We start from the raw sequence: 25,076 nt of genomic DNA, 5'->3' as shown, positions 1-25,076 counted from the left end.
AGTCCCAGATATACCTCAAGGACTTTAGAAAACAGTATTTTTGACTGCACATCCTAAGTGGGACACAATGAAAGAACAAAAAGATCTATAAAGAAATTTTAAACTTCCCTCAGCTCTTTTATTATTTGTAGTAATTTCAGATTTAACATTTTGACTTTTTTTTATATTTTAGGTTAAAGCAAAGAAATAATTATGTTAATGAAATTAGGAATCAAGATTTTCTTTTTCTTTTTTTAAATATTTATTTATTCATTCATTCATTCATTCATTCATTCATTCATAAGAGACACAGAGAGAAGCAGAGACAAAGGCAGAGCGTGAAGCAGGCTCCCCGTGGGATGCCCGATGTGCGACTCAGTCCCAGGACCCCAGGATCACAACCCGAGCCAAAGGCAGACACTCAACCACTGAGCCACCCAGGAATCAAGATTTTCAGTGAAAGACATTTATATGTATAATTTTGAAATCAAGGAAATGAAATGAAAACACCCTAATGTTAAACCTGAATGGAAAAATACAAACATGAGCTAATTATTTTTTTTGAACTAATTATTTTAATATGTATCTTTAAATGCTATCCACCAAAATGGACTAGAAGCAATGTCTCTCCATTAATAAGGGTTTTCTATCATCCAGATTGTAATATCTAATTATCATTCCCTACTAAAAATGAACAAACAACACAAGGTTCTTTAGAGGAATGTCTGAATCAAAGTCTGGTATATGGAAAGTGTAAGGTGAGCCTAGGCTATCTTATTTGTGCCAGAAAGCAAAGATTTATAGAATATCAAAAAGATTTATAGAATATCAAATATCAAAGATTTATATAATATCAATAAAGATTTATAGAATATCAAATATCAAAGATTTATAGAATATCAAATATCAAAGATTAATAGAATATCAAAAGGGCCAAACTTTAAAGAAAAACTATTGGAATGAAAGATCAATCAATAGCCAGAGTCATAAAAATCCTAGGTTCAAAAAGAATAATAATTCCTTTTCCCTTTGCCTTCTTCTATTCCCTCCACTTCTTTTCCCCTTCTTTCTTGAAAATTAAGTTCTAAAAAAAAAAAGAAAATTAAGTTCTAAAGCAATAAGGTGGTACAAAAAATATAGGTGTTTGTACCTGGGATGGGAAGAGCCAGTGGCTCAGAGCATAATAATGGAGCCCAAGGGGTAAGGAGAACATTTATGGAGGTGAGTTGCCAGGGTGGGGAGTAGAATCCAAGTGGGATAAAAAGAACATCCTGCAGAGCAGCCACCTAACATGGAGTATTACAGCCTGTGCAGTGTAAGGAGGTTGTCCATATTGGGGGTCAGCACAGTTTAGGGAGTCAGAGACTAAATGAGGTAAGAAAGCTTCATCCATGGAGGTATAGCCTATTTGGGCATGTCAAGAGCCTGAACAGGATAAGAAAAGGTGATCCACAATGGGATGCCATAGTATGTCTATTGAGAAGGGCAAAGAGCAGCACCACCCCAGTGATGATAAGCATACCTAGTGCCTAATCTATGGTTTCTAAATACCGTTGGAATAGCACTAAATAGCACTAAATAGCACTAAAATGCTCCAGGAAAAATGACTTTGGAAAAATGACTGATTCCATTCCATCATATGGCTGAGGCAGGTAAAGTGTGAAATGAGCCTGGAGTATCTTGTTCTTCCAGAAAGCAAAGAAGTATATAAAGGATGGTGAGAGGAGCACCTGAATGGTTCAGTTGGTCAAGTGTCTAACTCTTGATTTCAGCTCAGATCATGATCTTAAAGTTATGAATCGAGCCCACATAAGGCTCCATGCTCAGTGGGGAGTCTGCTTAACTCTCTGGCTCTCGCTCTCGCTCTCCCTGTCTCCCCATCTCTCCTTTGCCCTTTGTCTCTCACCCAACTCACGTCCAGGCACACATGCACATGCGCTCTCTCTCTCTCAAATAAATAAATCCATCTTGGGGCACCTGGGTGGCTCAGTGGTTGAGCATCTGCCTTTGGCTCAGGGTGTAATCCCAGGGTCCTGGGATCAGGCTCCTCATGGGGAGCCTACTTCTCCCTCTGCCTGTGTCTCTGCCTCTCTCTGTGTATCTCTCATGAATAAATAAATAAAATCTTTAATAAATAAATAAGTAAATCTTAAAAAAAAAGAATGGTGAAGAACCTGAAAAAAAGAAAATGGAAAATAAACAGGCATTGGCAGAAATGTGGGAAAACTGTAACCCTCATGCATTGCTGGTGGGAATGTAAAATGGTAGAGCTGCTATAAAATATAAAAAAGTATGACAGTTCCTCAAAGAGTTAAACATCAAATTTACATATGATTCAGCAATTCTACTTCTAAGTACATATCCAAAAGGAGTGAAAGCAGAGATTCAAACAGATATGAACCCCAATGTTCATAATAGCATTATTCACAAAAGCCAAAAGTATCCATTGAATGATGAATGAATGGTAAACAAAATGTGGTACACATATACATTATATATGTATAATATATATATGTTTGTGTGTGTGTGTATATATATGTGTGTATACATATATAAAATGGAATTTTATTCAGCATTAAGAAGGAAATTCTGATGTACCATGGATGAACCTTAAAAACATTATGTTAAGTTCAATAAGCCAAACACAGAAGGACAAATATATGATTCGACTTACATGAAATACCTAGAATAATTAAAGCCATATAGACAGAAAGTAGAATAGTAGTTATCAAGGGCTAAGGGGAGTGGGTAATGGAGAGTTACCATTAAATGGGTACAGAGGGGATCCCTGGGTGACTCGGCAGTTTGGCGCCTGCCATTGGCCCAGGGCGTGATCCTGGGTTCCCGGGATCGAGTCCCATGTCAGGCTCCCTGCATGGAGCCTGCTTCTCCCTCTGCCTGTGTCTTTGTCTCTCTCTCTCTCTGTGTCTCTCATGAATAAATAAATAAAATCTTTAAAAAAAATTTTTTTTAAATGGGTAGAGTTTCAGTTTAAGATGATGAAAAACTTCTAGAGACAGTGGACGATGGTGATGGTGATGGTAATTTTGTACAATAATATAAATTACTGAATGCCACTGAACATTTAATAATGGTTAAATTGATAAATTTTATGCTATGTATATCTTGCCAGCATTTTTTTTTAATATTTTATTTATTTATTTATTTATTTATTTATTTATTTATTTAAGAGAAAGAGAGAGAGAGAGCACACAAGCAGGGGTAGGGGCAGAGGGAGAGGGAGAAGCAGACTCCCCACTGAGCAGGGAGCCTGACTTGGGGCTGGATCCCAGGACCCTGGGATCATGACCTGAGCTGAAGACAGATGCTTAACCAGTTAAACTACTCCAGTGCCCCACCAGGATTATTAAAAATTTTTAATAAGGGGGATCCCTGGGTGGCGCAGCGGTTTGGCGCCTGCCTTTGGCCCAGGGCGCGATCCTGGAGACCCAGGATCAAATCCCACATCGGGCTCCCGGTGCATGGAGCCTGCTTCTCCCTCTGCCTGTGTCTCTGCCTCTCTCTCTCTCTCTCTCTCTCTCTGGCTCTCATGAATAAATAAATAAAATCTTTTTTAAAATGTTCTCAATTGTAAAGTGTTAAAAATGTAAAAGATTACTATTTTAAAAATTTAAATGAAGGCAAAACAGGGCATTTTTTGACAATCAAAAACTGAGAGAATTCATCATGAGCAGACCAACACTACAAGAAATACTAATGGAATCTTAGGTGAAGGAAAATGAGCCAGATGGAGACATGGGACTACAAAACAGAATGAAGAATATCTAAAAGGGTGACTAAATTGGTAAACACACTGACAATTTAAAACAAAAATAATGTCTTGTGGGATTTAAAACAATACATTGAAATAAAATATAGGACAACAAAACACAGGAAGCAGAAAGTGTTAAACAATTTTAAAGTGCTAGCATTTTTCAGAAAGTGTGGAAAAAACTAATTTAGGGTAGACCATGATGAGTTAAGGATGTATATTATAACCTCTAGAACAACCACTGAAAGAATAATCAAATAATGATCAAATATCTGAATAGTTAAATAAAAACAAAGGTTAAAAAAATAGAATGATTAAATGTATTATCCAATCCAAGAGAAGGCAAAAAAAGAAGAGAATAAAGGAACAAAGAACAGATGGAGTGAACAGAAAACAGCAAAATGGTAAAAAATAGACTCACTATATCAGTAATTAAATTAAACAGAAATAGACTAGACACTCTTATAAATAAAAGAAAAAGATTGTCATACTGGATTTTTTTGTTGTTTATTTTACTTTATTTTATTTTGTCATACTGGGTTTTACTATATGCTATTTACAGAGATGAATTTTAAATATAATGTCATCAAGGTTAAAAGAACACAAAGCAACAGGATAGAAAAATATGTACTATGTAAATACAAACAGAAAAGAGCTAGCTAAGCTAAATTAATATCAGATAAAGTTGACTTTGGAGGGCAGCCCCGGTGGTGCAGCAGTTTAGCGCTGCCTGCAGCCCGGGGTGTGATCCTGGGGACCCCGGATCAAGTCCCACGTCAGGCTCCCTGCATGGAGCCTGCTTCTCCCTCTGCCTGTGTCTCTGCCTCTCTCTCTCTGAATAAATAAATAAATAAGCCTGTAATAATAAAAAAAAAAAAAAAGTAGACTTTAAGTATTACTAGAGATAAGGAAGGGCATTTCACACTGATAAGAGTCAAACTTTTATAGTTAGACTCTTTTTTTATGTTTTTTTAGTTTTTTATGACATTCCTATTATATATTCAGAAATAAAATAAATGAAGAAAAAAAAACCCAACAGACCAAAAAGTGAAGTAGAGGAATTCAGTCACAGTTGGAGATTTGAACACATGCACCCCACCTCAATAATCGATAGAACTAAAAAAATTTCAGTAAGGATATAGACTATCTGGGGATACTCAGGGATGAGTGGCTCAGCGGTTGAGCCTCTGCCTTCGCCTGAGGGCGTGATCCTGGGATCTAGTCCCACATCAGGCTCCTTGCTCAGGCTCCTTTCAGGGAGCCTGTTTCTCCCCCTGCCTATGTCTCTGCCTCTCTCTCTCTCTCTGTGTCTCTCATGAATAAATAAATAAATAAATCTTTAAAAACATTAAAAAAAAAAGATATAGACTATCTGAAAACAGCATCAACCACGTTGACATAATTTTTTTAAAGATTTTATTTATTTATTCATCTTTTTTTAAAGATTTTATTTATTTATTCATGACAGAGAGAGAGAGGCAGAGGGCAGAGACACAGGCAGAGGGAGAAGCAGGCTCCATGCAGGGAGCCCGACGCGGGACTGGATCCCAGGTCTTCAGGATCAAGCCCTGGGCTGAAGACGGCGCCAAACCGCTGAGCCACCAGGGCTGCCCGACATAATTGAATATTTATATAATGCTATACACAACTGCAAAATACACATTCTTTTCTTTTTTAAAGATTTTATGTATTTATTCATGAAAGACAGAGAGAGAGAGAGACAGAGACATAGGCAGAGGTTGAAGCAGGCTCCCTGCAGGGAGCCCGATGTAGGACTAGATCCTAGGACCCAGGGATCACACCCCAAGCCAAAGGCAGACACACTCAACCACTGGGCCACCCAGGTGTCCCTACACATTCTTTTCAAATACAAATGGAATATTCACCAAAAAGACCATACACTGGGCTATAAAACAAATCTTAAGATTTCAAAAGACTGGGCAGCTCCGGTGGCTCAGCGGTTTAGCGCCACCTTCAGCTTGGGGTGTGATCCTGGAGACCCGGGATCAAGTCCCACGTTGGGCTCCCTGTGTGGAGTCTACTTCTCTCTCTCTGCCATGAATAAATAAATAAAATCTTTTAAAAAATGTTTTCAAAAGACTGAAGTCTTACAGAATATGTTCTGTGATCACAATGGATTAAATCAGAAATTAACAATAAGAAATCTAGAAAACCCCAAATATTTGGAAATGAGCAACTCATTTATACAAGGTTCAAGATTGGACAAAATGAATCTCTAACAATAGTATTCAGGATGATTCCCTTTGGCTGAAAAGAAGCATAGTGAGCATTCTGGGACTTGAAATGGTCTACATCTTAATATGGGTAGATTACACAGGTGTATTTATATACAAAAATGTATTCAAGATTTGTACTTGTATCCTTTATTCCATGTAAGTTATACCTCAGTAAAAAAAAGTAAATCAGGGACACCTGGGTGGCTCAGCAGTTGGGCATCTGCCTTCTGCTAAGGGCGTGATCTTGGGGTTCCGAGATCGAGTCCCACATCAGGCTCCCGACATGGAGCCTGCTTCTCCCTTTGCCTATGTCTCTGCCTCTCTCCCTCTCTGTCTCTCATGAATAAATAAGATCTTTTAAAAAAAATGTTTGAAAAAATAAAAATTTAAAAAAATGTTTGATGAGTTAAAAAAAGGAAAGAGATAAAAAATAGAATAAAAAGACCTACCACACAGCTAATAGCATTTACACCCACTAGATTGGCAAAAGATGAAGAAGTCTGACAGTATGAAGTGGAGAGAATGAAAATCAATAGGAACTCTTATACTTTGCTGATGAGAATATAAATTGATACAACCACTTGAGAAAACAATTTGGCATTAGCTTGTAAAGTACAACATTCATAAACCCTATCAACTAGCAATTCAATTCTTAGGTATATATTCTAAGAAACTCCTGTCCAAATGCACCAGGGTTAAATATAAAAATGTTGGGGTACCTGGTATCTCGGTTGGTAGAGCATGCAACTCTTGGGGTTGTGAGTTTGAGCCCCACACTGGGTGTAGAGGTTACTTAAAAAAATTAAAAATCTTTTTAAAAATGTTCATAGTAACCTTGTTCATAATAGCAAAAATTGAAACATTTCAAATGTCCATCAACAGAACAGATAAATCAATTATGGTATACTCACATAACAGAATATTATCCCACAATGAAAAATGAATGAACTAGGCATGCCAGGCCAGCTCAGTCAGTGGAGCAAGTGATTCTTAATCTCAGGGTTTTGAGTTCAAGCCCTAGGTTGAGTGTAGAGCCTACTTAAAAAAAAAAAAAAAATTATAGGACGCCTGAGTGGCTCAGTAGTTGAACGTCTGCCTTCAGCTCAGGGTGTGATCCTGGGGTCCCGGGATCAGGTCCTGCATCGGGCTCCCTGCGTGGGGCCTGCTTCTCCCTCTGCCTGTGTCTCTGCCTCTCTCTCTCTCTGTGTCTCTCATGAATAAATAAATACAATCTTTTAAAAAAATTAATAAACTATACTTACTTGCAACAACATGGATATTAGAAACTTAATGTCGAGGGGCACCTAGGGGGTTAGTCGTTTAAGTGTCTACCTTCACCTCAGGTCATGATGCTGGGATCCTGGGATCAAGCCCTGCATTGGGTTCCCTGCTCAGTGGGGAGCCTGCTTCTCCCTTCCCTCTGCCTCTCCCCCCACTCTATCATGCTCTTTCTCTCTGTCAAATAAATAAATAAATTAATTAATTAATTAATTAATTAAAAATTTTTAAAGAAACAATGTCGAAGGAAAAAGGGAAGTCACAGAAAAAATACAAGTAGTATGATACATGTTATGAAGATCAAATGTAAGCAAAATTAATATGTTGTTTAAGCATATACATAACTTTTAAAAGCAGAGCAATTAAAAACAGAAAATTCAGAATAGTGGTTAAGAATAGGTGGGGTGGGGATCCCTGGGTGGCGCAGCGGTTTGGCGCCTGCCTTTGGCCCAGGGCGCGATCCTGGAGACCCGGGATCGAATCCCACGTCGGGCTCCCGGTGCATGGAGCCTGCTTCTTCCTCTGCCTGTGTCTCTGCCCCTCTCTCTCTCTCTGTGTGACTATCATAAATAAATAAAAAATTAAAAAAAAAAGAATTACTTTAAAAAAAAAAGAAAGAATAGGTGGGGTGATGGGGCAACTGGGTGGCTTGGTCAATTAAGCATCTGCCTTAGGCTCAGGTCATGATCTTACGGGATCTGCTTCTCTCTCTACCTCTCCCCCTTCTCATGCACTCTCTCATGCTCTCTCTCTCTCTCTCTCTCTCAAATAAAAAAATCAATCTAAAAAAAAATAGGTAGGGTGAGGGGAAACTGGGTGGCTCACTTAGTTGAGCATCTGACTCTTGATTTCAGCTCAGGTCATGATCTCAGGATCTTGAGTGTGCTTGAGGGTTCTCTCCCTCTGCCTCTACCCTTCCCCTAACTCACACATGCTCTGTCTCTAAGATAAACAAATCTTAAAAAAAAAAATCAGAGGGTTAGGCAAGGTGCCTGGGTGACTCTCAGTTAGGTGTCTGACTCAGTTTCAGCTCGGGTCACGATCTCATGGGTCATGAGATCAAGCTCCATGTCCAGATCCACACTCAACAGAATCTGCTTGAAGATTCTCTCCCTCTGCCCCACCCCTCACTCTCTCCTTCTCTCTAAAATAAATAACCTTAAAAAAAGAAAAAGAATTCATGGGGTGATATGGGGTGGCTGAGTGGCACAGTCTGTTAAAGGTCCAATTCTTGGTTTTGGCTCAAGTCATCATCTAAGGATCATGAGATCAAATCACATATTAAGCCCCATGCTCAGCTGGCATTTGCTTAAGACTCTCTCTCTGCCCCTCCCCACTCCCAATCCACCCCTGCTCACATGCATGTGCTCTTACCCTCTCTCTCAAATAAATAAATAAATAAATCCTAAAAAAAAAAAAAAAAGAATAGGAGCAGTGATAATGTTCTAGTCAGACTGGATGATGAATTCATGAGTTTCATTATACTATTACTCTTTATAAGTTATATCTAATATATATGCATTAAATATGATTATTTAAAATTTTTTAAATAAGGAAAAAGCAGTAGAAAGTGTTATAGAAGCACAGAGAAAGGAGTTGGTTACTTCTTCCTAGAAGAAGAAGAAAAGTTAAGGAGAATTTCATTTAGTAGGTGTGTCAGGGATCCCCATGATCACCCAGGTTTGATGACTGACTCAAGGACTCATAGGATTCAGTATCAGTTGCACTTATGGTTATGATACATTACAGCCAAAAAATACAAAGCAAAATCAACAAAGTATATCAAGTGTACAAGACAAGATAGTGTAAGGGCATTAAATGCAGTATGAACAGGGATCCCTGGGTGGCTCAGCGGTTTGACGCCTGCCTTTGGCCGGGGGCATGATCCTGGAGTCCCGCGACAGGCTTCCCACATGGAGCCTGCTTCTCCCTCTGCCTGTGTCTCTGCCTCTCTCTCTCTCTCTATGTCTATCATGAATAAATAAATAAATCTTTTTTTAAAAAAATGCAGTATGAACAGTACATGCACAGGCAAAGAGCTATGAAAGGATGCCCCAGCCAGAAAACAACCCACACGGCTGAAAAGTTCTCAGTATGGCTGGAACACAAGGTGCTTGCGAGAGTATCAGAGGAAGGGAATGGATAGGGCACTAGGTGGCTCTGTCAGTTAAGTATCTCCCTTTAACTCAGGTCATGATCTCAGGGTCCTGGGATCAAGCCCTATGTCCAGCTCCCTGATCAGTAGGGAGTCTGCTTTTCCCCTCTCCCCTGCCCCTCTCCTTCTGTTCCTTCCATCCTCCTCTGACCCTCCCCTCCCCCTGCTTGTGCTCTTTCTCTCTCTCAAATAAATAAATAAAATAGAAGAAGAAGAAGAAGAAGAAGAAGAAGAAGGAGGAGGAGGAGGAGGAGGAGGAGGAGGAGGAGGAGGAGGAGGAGGAGGGAGTGGAGAAGGAAGGAGTCAGACTTTACAATGGGCCTCTTATTCCACAGTAGGACATTTTAACTTTCTCCTATGAGCAATAGGAAAACATTAAGTATTGTTGGTAAGGGAGTATAGTGCAGTGCCTGGATGTAATAGGCAGCTTATATTCTCCAAAAATTAAGATGTTGAAGTCCTAACCCCCAATGTGATGCTATTAGGAGGTAGGGCTTTGGGAACTGATTGGGTGCCCTTATGAAAGAGACCCTAGGGAACTCTCTCACCCCTTCTGCCACGTTAGGATAGAGGGAGAAGATGGCTATCTATAAATCAGGAAGACCGCTCCCACCAGACACCAGATCTGCCAGGACATTGATCTTGGACCTTCAAGCCTTCAACTGAGAGAAATAAACTGATATTTAAGCCATTTGGGCTATGGTATTTTGTTACAGTAGTTCAAATGGACAAAAATACTGACATAGTATATAGTAGGCCCAAAATAAAGTCTGTTGATTTGATATTACTATGCCAGTTGAAGATCTATATCAATTTCTTAGCAATCTGTCAGTAGAGATGACAGAGCTTCACTGTATCATTTAAAGCCACCCTAGGGGCGCCTGGCTGGCTCAGTCAGTTAAACCTTTGGCTCAGGTCGTGATCCCAGGGTCTGAGATCCAGCCCCACCTCAGGATCTCAGCTCAGCGGGAAGCCTGCTGATCCCTCTCCCTGCCACTCCCCCTGCTTATACTCTCTCTCTCTCTCTGTCAAATAAATAAAATCTTTTTTAAAAATTAAAATTAAAAAATAAACTAATTCACTCTGATCCATAGTCAAATACATAATTAATTGAAATAGGTTCTAAAAATTATGGGATCTAAAACTCTAGATCTAGAAAAGTAGGGTTTAGGTTCATGGAGATGGAGACTAGAACCTAATATTAGTTTGTAAAATTATCAGAAAAATATAGTTTTCAGAATAGACTGGTAACAGCTACCATTTATTTTGTGCTAGGCAATGTGGTAAGTAGTTTATGGAAATTATTTTGGTTTATCTTTACAACCATCTTTAAAGCAGATGTCATTTCCTCATTTTACAGATGAAGAAGCTAATTTACAAATATTAAATGATTTACCTAATATTGCATAGGTCAAGACTGCAGAATGGAGCTGTTGATATCAAGCTGAGTATCTCATGGCTTTAACTGATGGCCTGTTTATATCTTAGAGATTATTGGAGTTAATCCCAATCCTGCTGGCTCAGACATTGTCAGAGTACAAGACATCATGGCCATCCATTGTACCTCACATGGCTCTGAACATCCACCCCTCCTGTCCCAAGGGGGAGCTCAGCAGGGCCTGGAATAGTTGGGAGACCCAGGACCACCAGTGGGGTAATGAGAAAAGCTGCCTTATCTGTTTAGTCTAACTTGCCATACAGATATGCTCGTTTTCTAAGTGGGCTGTGACATGGAAAAAGTTGGAAAGCTCTACTTGTATCTAATTCTTCTCCTTTCCCTTCTAAAAACCATCTGAAAATCCCAAACCAGTAATCAACAAACACCCCTACATCTTCAATCTGTTCTTGGAAAGTCACTGATTTAAAATTTGGCAAGTCCTGAAGACAATGCTTCCCTGCAGCCTTGAAGATACTATAAAATGACCCATCCTGAGCCATGAACTAGGATTGCAGCAAAGATGGGGGGGCGGATGTCATCATCACCCCCTCTTCCCCCAGCCAACATCAGCATAGCTTTGTCACTGTTTTCCTCAAGAACAAACCCTGCTGTTCGGACCAATTTCAGATTCTGAGTCAAATAATGTTTGTACACATCCTGTTAGTAAAACTTAATTTATGGTCACTTCTAACAACTAGAGATGTGTTCACAGAGCTGAGAAGTAGAAAGCCTCATGGTAGTGTTCACTAGAGAATAAATCTAAATTGTTTTGAGCATCTAATCAGATTGAGAGTGAGGGGAAAGGGACTATTTTTTGCTCCATTTTGTCAAATATACATGCTTGAATTCTGGGAATTTTACAAAAATGTCCTTCATACTTTTGGATTTCTAGCTGAATAACTCTGCTATGGAAATGTGGGCAACTAGAAACTTTCTATGAGATAAATAAGTAATGTATAGACATTGTTTTTTAGGCTAGTCACCTGGTATTGGCAAAAGAACACAGATTTGCAGCCTGAGGACTGGTGTTCAAGCATAAGCTCTAATATTAACTAGCTGTGTGACCCTGATAAAACCCTTACCTCTCCCAGTCTGTTTCTTTATTGTCGAATAAGAAAGAATCCTTCATAGGAGAACTACCCTGGGGATTAAATGCTAAAGGTGCTTTGTAAACTATAACACTACATAATTATTAACCATCTATTGCATTGTAATAGATGAGTCAGGCATAAGGTCTGACACAGAGCTGATGCACAATATTTATAGTATAAATAAGTAAACCCCACTGGTGAGCTGGGTGATCTCAGGCAAGAAACATCTCAGTTTCTCTCTTTTGCCTTCTCTGATAACCACCTCCCCCTAGTTCATTGGGCTCCAGACATACAGTCCTTTTTCCTGTTCTTCCAGCAGAGCAAGCTCACCCCTGCCACAGGTCCTTTGGACCTGCTGTTCCCTCTTCGTGAAACATTCTTCCCCAGCTCTTTGCATGACTTTCCACTTCTCATCAATCCAGTCTTAGATAAAATGTCATTTATTCAGAGGCTTTATTATTCAGTGGGTAATATTCCTTCCACATCATTCACCCAATATATATTCCTGTTTTATTTTCTCCTTAGCACTTATTACTATCTGTTGACTTATTACACTCTCCTCCACTAGAAAAAAAAAAAACACACTATACTAGAGCTTCCCTGTCCACAACTGTATTCCAATGCCCAAGATAACATCTAACTCATAGTAAACTCTCAATAAGCATTTGAATAAATGAAGTTGAAATATGATAATTATATTAAAAGTTTCATTTTCATTCATTCAACAAATATTTTGTATGCACCTATGAGAGCCCAGATTGTATTTCAAGATGCTGGGGATTCAACTGAGAACAAAATAGACAAAAATCTCTTTCTTGGGGTATGACTACCAGTGGGGAAACAAAGAAAAACAAGGTAAAAAGTAAAAACATACTATATCTGATAATGTTAAGTGTTAAGAAGGAAAAAAATAATAAAGCAGGAAAGAAGGACATGAAATATGTGTGGAGGTGTTAAATTTTAAATAGAGTAATCAGAGAATGAAATGAGAGGCTGAGCCCTGAGGATATATGGGGGAAATGCATTCCAGGTCATGGTAACTGGCACAGTAATGAAGGTGTTGGAGAGTAACACAATAAAGGATGAGACAGGAAGGTTAGGGGAGTTGGACTGTATAGTGGCTAGACTAAGGACTTTGGCTTTTACCAAGAGCGAGATGGTAAACTGTTGAAGAATAGGAGCATCAGGGTATCATGATGCGGCTTGTTTTAAGAGGATTGCTGGGGCTGCTGGGCTTCGAATACCTGAAGGGCAAGGGAAAGGACCAGTGAAGACGCTACAATAACCTTGGCAAGAGATGATGGCTCCCCAAGACTCGGGGAGGAGGAGTTGTGGGGATGGAAGATGAAATTTTGGATCTGACAGTCACATTGGGAGAGTTTAAGGGGGAGGTCTGCTCTGGGAGTTAGAACTTGAAACTCAAATGGTATTATTTATTATCAGCAGTAAACCAATCATGAAGATGGAGTCCTGGCTCTACCACATCCTGGTAGCAAACTGCTGAGTCGACTATTTCTAGGTTCTAGGCCTCAGTTTCCCTAAGAGTAAAACGGAGAAAGTGTTCCCACATAACAAGGGCCTTCAAGAGAATGAAGTGCTGAAGGCTGACAGTGAGCAAGGTGAAAACCTTTGGCTTAAGAGTGCACGAACCTGTACCAGAGGGAGGGGGCTGCTGTTAAACCAGAGACTGACTTTCAATTCCACAGCACACACTCCGAGAACCCCAGCAGCGACCAAATAGAAGCGTGTGGGCCCCCTACCGCAAGACGGTCCGCAGAGCCCAAACCTCGCGAGATTTGTTGGCCGGGCAACGTCCCACATCTCGCGAGACCAAGGTTTATGAGTGACTATCGGCCGGTTAGGGCTTGCTGGAAAGATGGAGTATCGCGGGTTGGGCACCGTAGAGGCCGCGGACAGTGGAGGGGCCCGGCCATACAACAGCTCCGAGGAACGAGAAGGACGGGAACCGGACGGGCTGCGCTTCGACCGCGAGAGGGCGCGCCGCCTCTGGGAAGCAGTGTCCGGGGCCCAACCAGTGGGGAGGGAGGAAGGTGAGTCCGGGGACCTCAGAGGCAGCGAGTCCAACCGCCCGTTCATTTCACGGGGAGTGGCGGGAGCGCGGGGCGGGAGCGCGGGGCGGGAGCACGGACAGCCCCCGGGTCTCCGGTCACACCCCCTGGCGCCCGGCCCGCCCCCTTGCGTGACGCGCCCCGGGACTCCTTGACTCGTGCACCCCAGCAGGGCCTGGGTACCATGGGCCAGGTACCCCGAAAAGGTCTCCAGGCTTAAATGGTCAAGGCCCTTCTCGTACTCCGGTCCCTCCATTCTCACCCACCAGAGCGCAGCTCTTCTTAAACTCTTCTTAAACGACTTTCATTCCTATCCAACCCTTCTCGGAGACCCACGGAGCCTTCCCCGCCAGACTACTAGCCCCCCCACCATTTCTCACAGACTCCATCGTCCCAGTCCACAGGTTCCCCCACCCCTATGTCCCTTGCCTCCTTTCCCTCATACCCCACACTGCCAAGGACTCCAGAAGGTCTTCTTCTTCTTTTTTTTAAACATTTAAGATTTTTTTTTTTTTGAAGATTTATTTATTCATGAGAGACACAGAGAGAAAGGGGCAGAGACACAGGCAGAGGGAGAAGCAGGCTCCACGCAGGGAGCCCGACGTGGGACTGTGGGACTCGATCCCAGGTCTCCAGGATCACACCTTGGGCTGCAGGCGGCGCTAAACCGCTGAGCCACCCGGGCTGCCCGTCCAGAAGGTCTTCTTAACCCTATGTTCCTCCTGGCCTTGGTGTCTTGAACCTGATTTACCCCTGTTTCTAGGTGTCTGGTCTCTACTGCCTGGGTCCTTTTTATGAGGTGAGGGCCGGGAGACTGAGAAACTGGCCAGAGTATACTTTGGCTCCAGCATTTTTGTATCCCATGCTTGTGCCAAAGTTGTGGAGAACAGGATACAGGAGAGGCCACTTATGGGCTGAAAGCTTCCCAGCTTGCTCTGCATTTGACCTGGCACTGGGTAAGGTGGAGATAGAGGAGGATGGTAAAAGCTGGCCTGACTTGGTTGTGTGACCTCTTTCATAGTCCTTAGCAGTTAGCTCCTTAACTCTTACCCAGAAGTACAAGAACTGTTTGGCCTGTGCTAATCCTGTCAAGTAATCTATAGGGAAATCAGATAATTTGTTTACTTGGTGAGCAGACTAATCTTGGAAAGTTTAATGTATTGCTTGTGAACTGATTACCCTGGAATAAAATGGAATTTTGGCCACATCCAAGGAAGGTATGTTTACATTTGGGGTGGTACACAGACCTATGCCCTTTTGTATGCTTCTCCAATTTAAAAACTAGTCTAGTCTGACTCCTAAATTAATATGGGCCCTCTTTCTGCCTCATAATTTCAAACTTGTTTGATACAAATCCTCCCCCAAACACACCCCAATTTTCCTTTCACTAATTTGACAAACATTCATTGATACCTGCTCAGTTCCCAGGTTGGCTGGGCATCAGAGCTACAGAGATGAGGAAGATACTGTCCTTGTCCTGAAGGGATTTATAGTTCTAGTCCAGGAAGCAGACACCAAAACAGTTTCAGCTTAATTAATGTAATGGGTGCAGTGAAGAAGAATGTATAAGAATTGGTTGTGCACAAAGAGAGAGTGACCTTTGTCCTTGAGGGATGAGAAGGGATCGCTTGATCTTGAAGCAGAGAACACAGCAGCTATGCTCTAAAAAGTGAATTGCTTATGTGTCTATGAATGTACGGTGTCACTTAGGACCCAGCTCATTTTTCCTACTCTCGTCACTTTCCAATAATTATATGAGGCCTAAGTAGATACCTGTAACCCCAAGTTCTACTCATCTTTGTTTTGTTTTGTTTTTCTCTTAGCAACTTTTTTTTTTTTTTTAACATTTATTTATTTATGAGAGAGAGAGAAACAGAGAGGGAGAAGCAGGCTCCATGCCGGGAGCCCGATGTGGGACTCGATCCCAGGACTCCAGGATCGCGTCCTGGGCCAAAGGCAGGCGCCAAACCGCTGAGCCACCCAGGGATCCCCTCTCTTAGCAACTTTTATTGATAATTTATATACCATAAAATTCACCCATTGTAACTGCACAATGCAATGATTTTTTAAGTAAAAGTACAAAATTGCGTTTTAGAATATTTCCATCACTCCAGTTAATTCCTTTGTGCTTCTTTACATTAAACCTCCACTCTTACCTTCTGCCCTAGGCAGCCACTGTCCTCTATAAATTTACCTATTCTGAACATTTCATATAAACAAAATCATACAATATGTAGCCTTTTGCATTTGGCTTCTCAACATGTTTTTGAGGTTCAGCCAAGTCGTACTGTGTATTAGTACTTAATTACTTTTTGTTGCTAAATAGAATCCCCATTGTATAGATCTTGCTTTTTTATTTTATTTTTATTTTTATTTTTTTAATTTTTATTTATTTATGATAGTCACAGAGAGAGAGAGAGAGAGAGAGAGGCAGAGACACAGGCAGAGAGAGAAGCAGGCTCCATGCACTGGGAGCCCGACGTGGGATTCGATCCCGGGTCTCCAGGATCGCGCCCTGGGCCAAAGGCAGGCGCCAAACCGCTGTGCCACCCAGGGATCCCAATCTTGCTTTTTAAATTTTTTTTTAAAGATTTTATTTATTTATTCATGAAAGACACAGAAAGAGAAAGGCAGAGACGTAGGCAGAGGGAGAAGCAGGCTCCAGGCAGGGAGCCTGATGTGGGACTCGATCCTGAGACCGCGGATCCCGCCCTGAGCCAGGGGCAGGTGCTCAACCGCTGAGCCACCCAGGTGTCCCTTAAATTTTTTTTTTAATGATTTTATTTATTTATTCATCAGAGAGAGAGGCAGAGACACAGGCAGAGGGAGAAACAGGCTCCATGCAAGGAGCCTGACGTGGGACTCGATCCTGAGACCCCAGGATCAGGCCCTGTACTGAAGGCGGCGCTAAACCGCTGAGCCACCCGGGCTGCCCTAGATCTTGCTTTTTTATCCTTTGAAAGTCTCTGCCTTTTGAGTGGGCTCTTTAGACTATTCACATTTAATTTCATTATTGATATGGCTAGATTTACATTTTCTACTTTGCTATTTATCTCCTTTACATTTTGTTCTTCTCTTTCTCCTTTACTGACTTCTTTTAAGTATTTTTTAGTGGACCATTTTAATTTCTGTTAATATTTTTTATACTTTTTTTTTTTTTACTTTTTAATTTTATTTTCTTAGTACACAAGGGACTATAGGATGCATCTTAACTCATCACGGTCTACTTCAAATTAATACTAACTTAATTCTGATAAAATATAAAAACATTCTTCTAATAGTGGTCCATTCCTCCCCCTCCTTTGTACTATTATTGTCATATATATTACATTGATATATGTTATAAGCCTAATTATTCAGTGTCATAATTATTGATTATACAATATGTCCTTTTTTTTTTTTTAAGATTTTACTTATTTATTCGTAAGAGAAACAGAGAGAGAGGGAGGCAGAGACACAGGCAGAGGGAGAAGCAGAAGCAGGCTCCATGCAGGAAGCCTGACATGGGACTCAATCCCAGGTCTCCAGGATCACACCCTGGGCTGACAGCGGCGCTAAACTGCTGAGCCACCCAGGCCACCCCGATATGTCCTTTTTAAAAAGGTTTATTTATTTATTTATTTATTTATTTATTTATTTGGAGGGGCAGGCAATGGGGAGGGGCAGACAGAGATGAGGAGAGAATCTCAAGCAGACTCCACTGCTGAGTATGGAGTTATATGCAAGTCTCACTGTCACAACCCTGAGCTCACAACCTAAGCCAAAACCGAGATCAGGTGCCCAACTGACTGTGCCACCCAGGCACCCCTATACAATATGTCTTTTAAAGAAGTTAAGAGAAGTAATTAGGAAAACAATATTTATAATATCTTTTATATTAACCCACATATTTACCATATCTGATGTTCTGTTTTTCTTCCTCTGGATTCAAGTTATACTTACTACCACTTCCTTTTGGCCAAAAGGGCTTCCTTTACTATTTCTTGCAAACCAAACCTGCTAGCAGTGAATTCTCTCAGTCTTTATCTGGGAATGTCTTTATTTTGCTTTTAGTCTTAATAATTTTTTAAAATAATATCTTTTTGTCATCTCATGGGTTGTGAGATTGAGCCCCGTGTTGGGATCCACATTCAGTAGGGAGTCTGCTTGAGGATTCTCTCTCTCTGCCCCTCCACCTGCTTGTGCTGTCTCTCTAAAATAAATAAATAAATAAATAAATAAATAAATCGCCTTTTTTTTTTTTCTTTAAAGAAAGATAAAGACAGGAACTCTTTAAAGTAACAAGAGAGTGGGATGCCTGGATGGCTCAGCAGTTGAGCATCTGCCTTTGGCTCAGGGCGTGGTCCTGGAGTCCTGGGATCAAGTCCCATATCCAGCTCCCTGCATGGAGCCTGCTTCCGCCTTTGCCTGTGTCTCGCCTCTCTCTCCCTGTGTCTCTCATGAATAAATAAATAAAATCTTTTTTTTCTTTTTTTTTAATAAATAAAATCTTAAAAAATAAAGTAGCAAGAGAAAAATGACTCATCATGTATAGAGAAATAATTTGATTAATGACTTAACTTCTCATCTGTAACAATGAAGGCCAGAGGGCAGTGGAATAACATATCCAAAATAGTGAGAAGATCAAAACTGTCAACCAACCACTCCATGTCCAGCAAAACTATCCTTCAAATATTATGCCAAATGACAGAAGCTAGTCACAAAAGGCCACATATTATACAATTCAATTTATACAAAACATCCAGAATAGGCACATCTATAGAAACAGAAAGGGGATAAGTAGTTGCAAGAGGTAACTAGTAGTGGGTATATGGTTTCTTTCTGGGGTGATGAAAATGTTCTACAATTAGACTGTGGTGGTGATTGCACAATTCTGTGAATATACTAAAAACTACAATTGTATATTTCACAAGGGTGAATTTTATGGTATATGAATTATGTATCAATAAAGATGTTATTTTTAAAATTTATTTATTTATTCATGAGAGACACAGAGAGAGAGGCAGAGACACAGGCAAAGGGAGAAGCAGGCTCCATGCCGGGAGCTGGATATGGGACTTGATCCCAGGACTCCAGGATCATGCCCTGAGCCAAAGGCAGATGCTCAACCACTGAGCCACCCAGGCGTCCCACTCTCTTGTTACTTTAAAGGGTTCCTGTCTTTATCTTTCTTTTTTTAAAAAAAAGTTATTTATTTATTTATTTATTTTAGAGAGACAGCACAAGCAGGTGGAAGGGCAGAGAGAAAGAATCCTCAAGCAGACTCCCCACTGAATGTGGATCCCGACATGGGGCTCAATCTAACCCATGAGATGACAACCTGAGCTGAAACCAAGGGTTGAACACTTAACCAACTGAGCCACCGAGGTGCTCCTATCTTTTTATCTTTCAACAGTTTGACTATGATGTATCTGGGTGTAGGTCTCTTGGTATTTGAGACTTTTGGCTATATATATTAATGTTTTTTTCTTTAATCAAATATAGAGAGTTTTCAGACATTGTTTCTTCAAGTATTTTTTTTCTACTCCTTTCTCTCCTGAGATTCCCCATGTATATTTGTTTAGTATGCTTGATGTATCCACATGTCTCTGAGGCTCTATTCATTATTCTTCAATTTTTTTCTCTTTCCTTCAGATTGGATATTTTGTTGATCTATCTGCAAGTTCACTGATTCGTTCTACCACTTTGAAACTGATGTTGATTTTCTCATGAATTTTTCATTTAATTTATTGTACTTTCAGCTCAACTCTGCTTTTTTGTTTTGTTTGTATTTTGGTTTTTGTTTTTAAGAGAGAGAGAAAGCAGCGGGCAAAGGGGCAGGAGGAGAGAGAGAATCTCAATCAGATTGCATGCCCAGAATGGAGCCCAACTCAAGGCTCAATCCCATTACCCTGAGATCACAACCTGAGCCAAAATCAAGAGTCAGATGCTTAACTAACTGAGCCAGCTAGGCGCCCCTCAACTCTATATTATACGTAGTCTAAGTGAAAAAGTTTTTAACACCACTTCATCAATACCGTTATATTTGCTTTCTTTATGCCTTTTTTGTATGTTAAAATCTGAGCTATTTCAGACCATCAACAATATGGATTCACAAAATAGATAGAAGCACCGAGGCTAAGTAATCTTTTTTTTTTTTTTTTTTAAGATTTATTTATTTATTCATTCAGAGAGAGTGAAGAGAGAGGCAGAGACACAGGCAGGCTCCCTGCAGGAAGCCTGATGTGGGACTCGATCCTGAGTCTCCAGGATCACACCCCGGGCTGCAGGCGGCGCTAAACTGCTGCGCCACCGGGGCTGCCCGAGGCTAAGTAATCTTAATGGAACTAACTGTCCAATTCATTCTTGTAGACCACCCTGCCAGTTAGACTATACTGATTAACAAATCTGACCCACTGGTGGATTATATCCAACCTGCTTTTACTAGGATCTTTTGTTTTTCGTGGTTACTAACTATAGCTGTAGCTAGAAATCCACTATCTCCCAACAAGCCATAATAAGCAGGCTACTAAATAGGTTATATCTCTTTCTGAGGACAACCGATGAATTTCTGTGGAGCTGAGTTGAAGACTCTAAGGCCACATATGGGCCCAAGGAATAGCAAGTCATTATAGATTAGCAGTGTTCACCATTAATTGGAATATAGGAGGTAGTTAAGTCCTGCAGTGACCAGCTGTTCTGTCCCTAAGTATCCTAAGGCAACTTAAGGCACATTAAGTCACCCAAAGACAGTTGTAACTTGAATTGAGGTGTCATGATCATTTTGTCTCCCAAATACTACTTCTACATTCCTTAAGTTTGTGAATTATCTTGCTTCCCTACGCTACCTGTGTCCATACTTCACTGACCCTGTGAAAATCAGCCCTGTGCTAGTTTCTGCCCTACACATTTTCTGGTTGGCTACAATATGGATACAAATCCAATCTGCCAATCATGTCATAAGATTTGGAAGACAAATGCAGCAAAGACCATATCCCTATGGCTTTTGACTATTGTTACTATCAAGAAAAGTCATGGAACTATGAGATCATCCTACATCAGTGTTCCAGCATCCATTATCCGGCTTCACAGGCTAAGATGTAGGTTCATTGACAATGGAAGCTTCTTACTCTCAGCAAGGTTACAATGAAAGCCTCAAACTATAGCTCTTTTGTCATATATAGTTCCTAGAGACATTTGTGGAGGCCCAACCAAGTACCTCCAGCCTCTCCAATGGTTTTCTAAGCATCTAATTTCTTATATCAAACCTATCCCATTCTGGGGAGATGGTTAGTAGTTGGATTAAAGTTGTATATGGATATCAGGGCAACAGAGATGTACATTTAGGCCAACTCCTCAGAATTCTCATATTTTTTTTTTTAAGATTTTATTTACTTATTCATGAGAGACACACAGAGAGAGAGAGAGAGAGAGGCAGAGACACAGGCAGAGGGAGAAGCAGGCTCCATGCAGGGAGCCTGATGTGGGATTCAATCCCAGGACTCCAGAATCATGCCCTGGGCCCAAGGCAGGCACTTTAACTGCTGAGCCACCCAGGTATCCCCGAATTCTGATAATTTATGTAAGTTCTTTTTCCCAATGTGGATCTTAGCTTCCTCCAACCTTGTAAACTTCTCATGGTTTGTATGGGTCAGGAATTTAGGAAGGGCTTTGCTGGACAGTTCTGTCTCAGGGCTTAGAGGGCTCCAAGACTCAGTCCCAGGACCTCTTTCCTTTTCCTTCTACACTAGGCATTTTCTTTTAGTCCGTAGCCTAAAGTATGATTGATATACTGGTGATTCTCAATTTATAATCTCCAGCTCTGACCTCTCCCTTGAGCTTCAGACTTGAATCTCCATTTGACTATTGATATCTCTACCCATATATCTGATAGACCACTCATGTTTAACAGCCAAAGAAAAGTCTTAAGTTCTCCTCCAAGCTTATCATCCTCCAGTTTTCATCTCATCTGTTCAGTTGCTCAAGCTCAAAACCTAGGAGTATCCTTGACTCCTTCCCCTCATTCCCCTATACCCAATCGAAGAAATTGCGTATCAGATCTACTTCTAGAATATAATTCCAAATCCACACACTTTTCTCTGTCTCCATTGCCAACTTCCATTGCCATCCCCATACAGTCTGCTGACATACTGACCAGAGTAATCATTTTGAAACATAAGCCAGATCTTGTTGCCTCTCATGGCATAAAAACAAAATTCATAGTTGAAATCATAGCTTTTGAGGTGTTATATTCATTCGATGTGATCCGGTAGGCCTCACGCTACCTCTCCAACTTTATTTCCCACCACTTTTGTCTCCTTCACCATACTCTAGCCACACTGACTTCCTTTCTATTCCGAATATGCCGAACTAATCCCTGCCTCAGAGACCTGGCACTGTCTCAGGCTAGAACACTATTTCCCCCAGACCTTGTGTCTGATGCCTCCTAAGATGATCTTCACTGACTATACTGCCCCCATCATTCTCTACCACTCACTTTGTTTTCATAGCATTTCTTCCTCTCTGTCATTATTTTGCTTTTTACTTACTTTATGTTCTGTCTTACTTGTTGATATGGCTCCAGTGCTGGCACAGAGAAGACATTCCAAATACATATTTATGGACTGTGTGGATATACTCTCTGGGCCAGAGAGGTGCATTTCATTCATTCAGTGGGTACTCACCAAGGCCCTGCTATGGGTCAGATATCATACGAGATACTGGGATACAAAGTCATAAATGACATGGTCCCTGTCCTGTTCAGTGTTTGAAGGTCAGATTCTGAATATCTTTAAAAAAGAACCTCATCTTCTTTAATTTACCTCATCTTCTTTAAAGAATTTTTTTAAAAAATCCAGCATCTCCAGGTCAGGAGAGGATGACTGGACTCCTGGGTACCACCTCCCCCCTTATAGGCTTTGCATTCTGAGGAATCTCTCCTCCTTTCTTTAAAATAAAAGCTCTGGCCCAGGTGTGTTCACAGACCCCCTTGGTTTGTGAAACCCCCTTGGTTTCTCTGAACCCAGCTGAGGCTAGCAAGGTCTTTCTTTTTTTTTTTTTTTTTTAATTTTTATTTATTTATGACAGTCACACAGAGAGAGAGAGAGAGGCAGAGACATAGGCAGAGGGAGAAGCAGGCTCCATGCACCGGCAGCCCGATGTGGGATTCGATCCCAGGTCTCCAGGATCGCGCCCTGGGCCAAAGGCAGGCACCAAACCGCTGCGCCACCCAGGGATCCCCTAGCAAGGTCTTTCACAAAAACTTATTGACCACTGTAGGAGAAAAATGGGGAAATAAACAGGGACACCAAGGAGCAGAAATATAGCTAGATAGTAAGCCTTTCTCCCCAAAAGGGCTGGCATAAATAAACTTTAGATTTTGTAGTAGAGTAGGGAAAGTCACCTTAAAAGTTTCCTACCAAGGGATCCCTGAGTGGCGCAGTGGTTTGGCGCCTGCCTTTGGCCCAGGGCGCGATCCTGGAGACCCGGGATCGAATCCCACGTCGGGCTCCCGGTGCATGGAGCCTGCTTCTCCCTCCCTCTGCCTGTGCTCTGCCTCTCTCTCTCTCTGTATGTGTGACTATCACAAATAAATAAAAATTAAAAAAAAAAAAAGTTTCCTACCAAGAGGGGCACCTGAGTGGTTCAGTCAGTTAGGCATCCGACCCGACCCTTGGTTTCAGCTCAGGTAATGATCTCATAGGTTATGGAATCAAGCCCCATATCAAACTCTCTGCTTAGCAGGGAATCTACTTGAAGATTCTCTCCCTCTGCTCCTCTCCCCATTCAAATAAATAAATCTTTAAAAAAAAAAAAAGTTTCCTACCACGAACCTCCCTCCTGGGCATTTTGACCATGTTTTGGTCCAGAGTAGAAGATAAAAAATGTGAGCTTGCTGTCCCCTCACAGTTTTCTGGACTCTGCCCCTGCCTCAGATTATTGGTGTCATGATAGAACTTATGCCTTACGTGAAATGTTGCTTCCTCCCCAAAGGTAAGGCTTATTAGTTCCCCAGGCCCAACAATTAAGAACAGGTTAAGATCATACTTTCCTACAATGTAGAACTTGTGTAATATGTTAGGTGAATTTAGATGTTTCAAAGTCAGATTAAGAACAGTGAGAAAGGGATCCCTGGGTGGCGCAGCGGTTTGGCACCTGCCTTTGGCCCAGGGCGCGATTCTGGAGACCCGGGATCGAATCCCACGTGGGGCTCCCGGTGCATGGAGCCTGCTTCTCCCTCCGCTTGTGACTCTGCCTCTCTCTCTCTGTGTGTGACTATTATAAATAAATAAATAAATTTAAAAAAAAATAAAAAAATAAAAAAATAAAAAGAACAGTGAGAAAAAATTTAACACTTATCAAGTTTTAGAACAAGAAACATTTATCAAGTTCTAGAATAAGAAATACCGGGTAGCCCGGGTGGCTTGGCGGTTTAGTGCCACCTTCAGCCCAGGGCCTGATCCTGGAGACCCGGGATGGAGTTCCATGTCGGGCTCCCTGCATGGAGCCTGCTTCTCCCTCTGCCTGTTTCTGCCTCTCTCTCTCTCTCTCTCTCTCTCTCTCTCTCATAAATAAATAAAATCTAAAATATCTTAGGACACTTGGCTGGCTGAGTCCATGAAGCATGAGACTCTTGATCTTGGAGTTGTGAGCTCAAGCCCCATGTTGGGCGTAGAGATTACTTAAAATCCATATTTTAAAGTATATATATTCACGGGTACAATATAGAAAATAATTAATTTGCTCAGAAGCATAGTACCCAAGGGGCACGTGGGTGGCTCGGTGGTTGAGTGTTTGCCTTTGGGTCAGGTCATGATCCTGGGGTCCTGGGATCGAGTCCCAACATCAGGCTACCCATGAGGAGCCTACTTCTCCCCCTGCCTATGTCTCTGACTCTCTCTCTCTGTCTCTCATGAATAAATAAATAAAATCTTAAAGAGGGAGAGAGAGAGAGAGAGAGAGAAAAGCATAGTACCCAAAAAAGAATTGACATTGGGGGCAGCCCTGGTTGCGCAGCGGTTTGGCGCAGCTTGCAGCCTGGGGTGTGATCCTGGAGACCCGGGATCGAGTCCCACATC

The 25,076-nt window shown here is 41.3% G+C and overlaps 1 protein-coding gene across 13 annotated transcripts in view; it reads left to right on the top strand.

Annotated features, from left to right (window-relative positions):
• The window catches only part of ZNF346 (zinc finger protein 346), an 82,441-nt gene that overhangs the window by 21,786 nt on the left and 35,579 nt on the right, over nt 1-25,076 (top strand). For 9 of the 13 annotated variants that reach the window (XR_012001163.1, XR_012001164.1, XR_012001162.1 and 6 more), the window contains exon 1: nt 13,657-14,001. The exons of 2 other annotated variants lie outside the window; for them this stretch is intronic. Coding sequence is in view for 6 of the 11 variants with exons in the window: in XM_072756536.1 (XP_072612637.1) it covers nt 13,827-14,001 (175 nt within the window). In the remaining 5 variants the exon portion in view is untranslated. Of the gene's footprint in view, nt 1-13,656; nt 14,002-19,263; nt 19,387-25,076 lie in introns of those variants that run through there. 2 more of the 13 variants (XM_026006539.2, XM_072756538.1) reach the window with 1 other exon arrangement.

This window comes from Vulpes vulpes, chromosome 4, assembly GCF_048418805.1.
Source record: "Vulpes vulpes isolate BD-2025 chromosome 4, VulVul3, whole genome shotgun sequence".
Lineage (NCBI taxonomy): Eukaryota > Metazoa > Chordata > Mammalia > Carnivora > Canidae > Vulpes > Vulpes vulpes.
The sequence above is the reverse complement of the archived record's forward strand: the minus strand, read 5'-3'. Positions and strand labels throughout refer to the sequence as shown.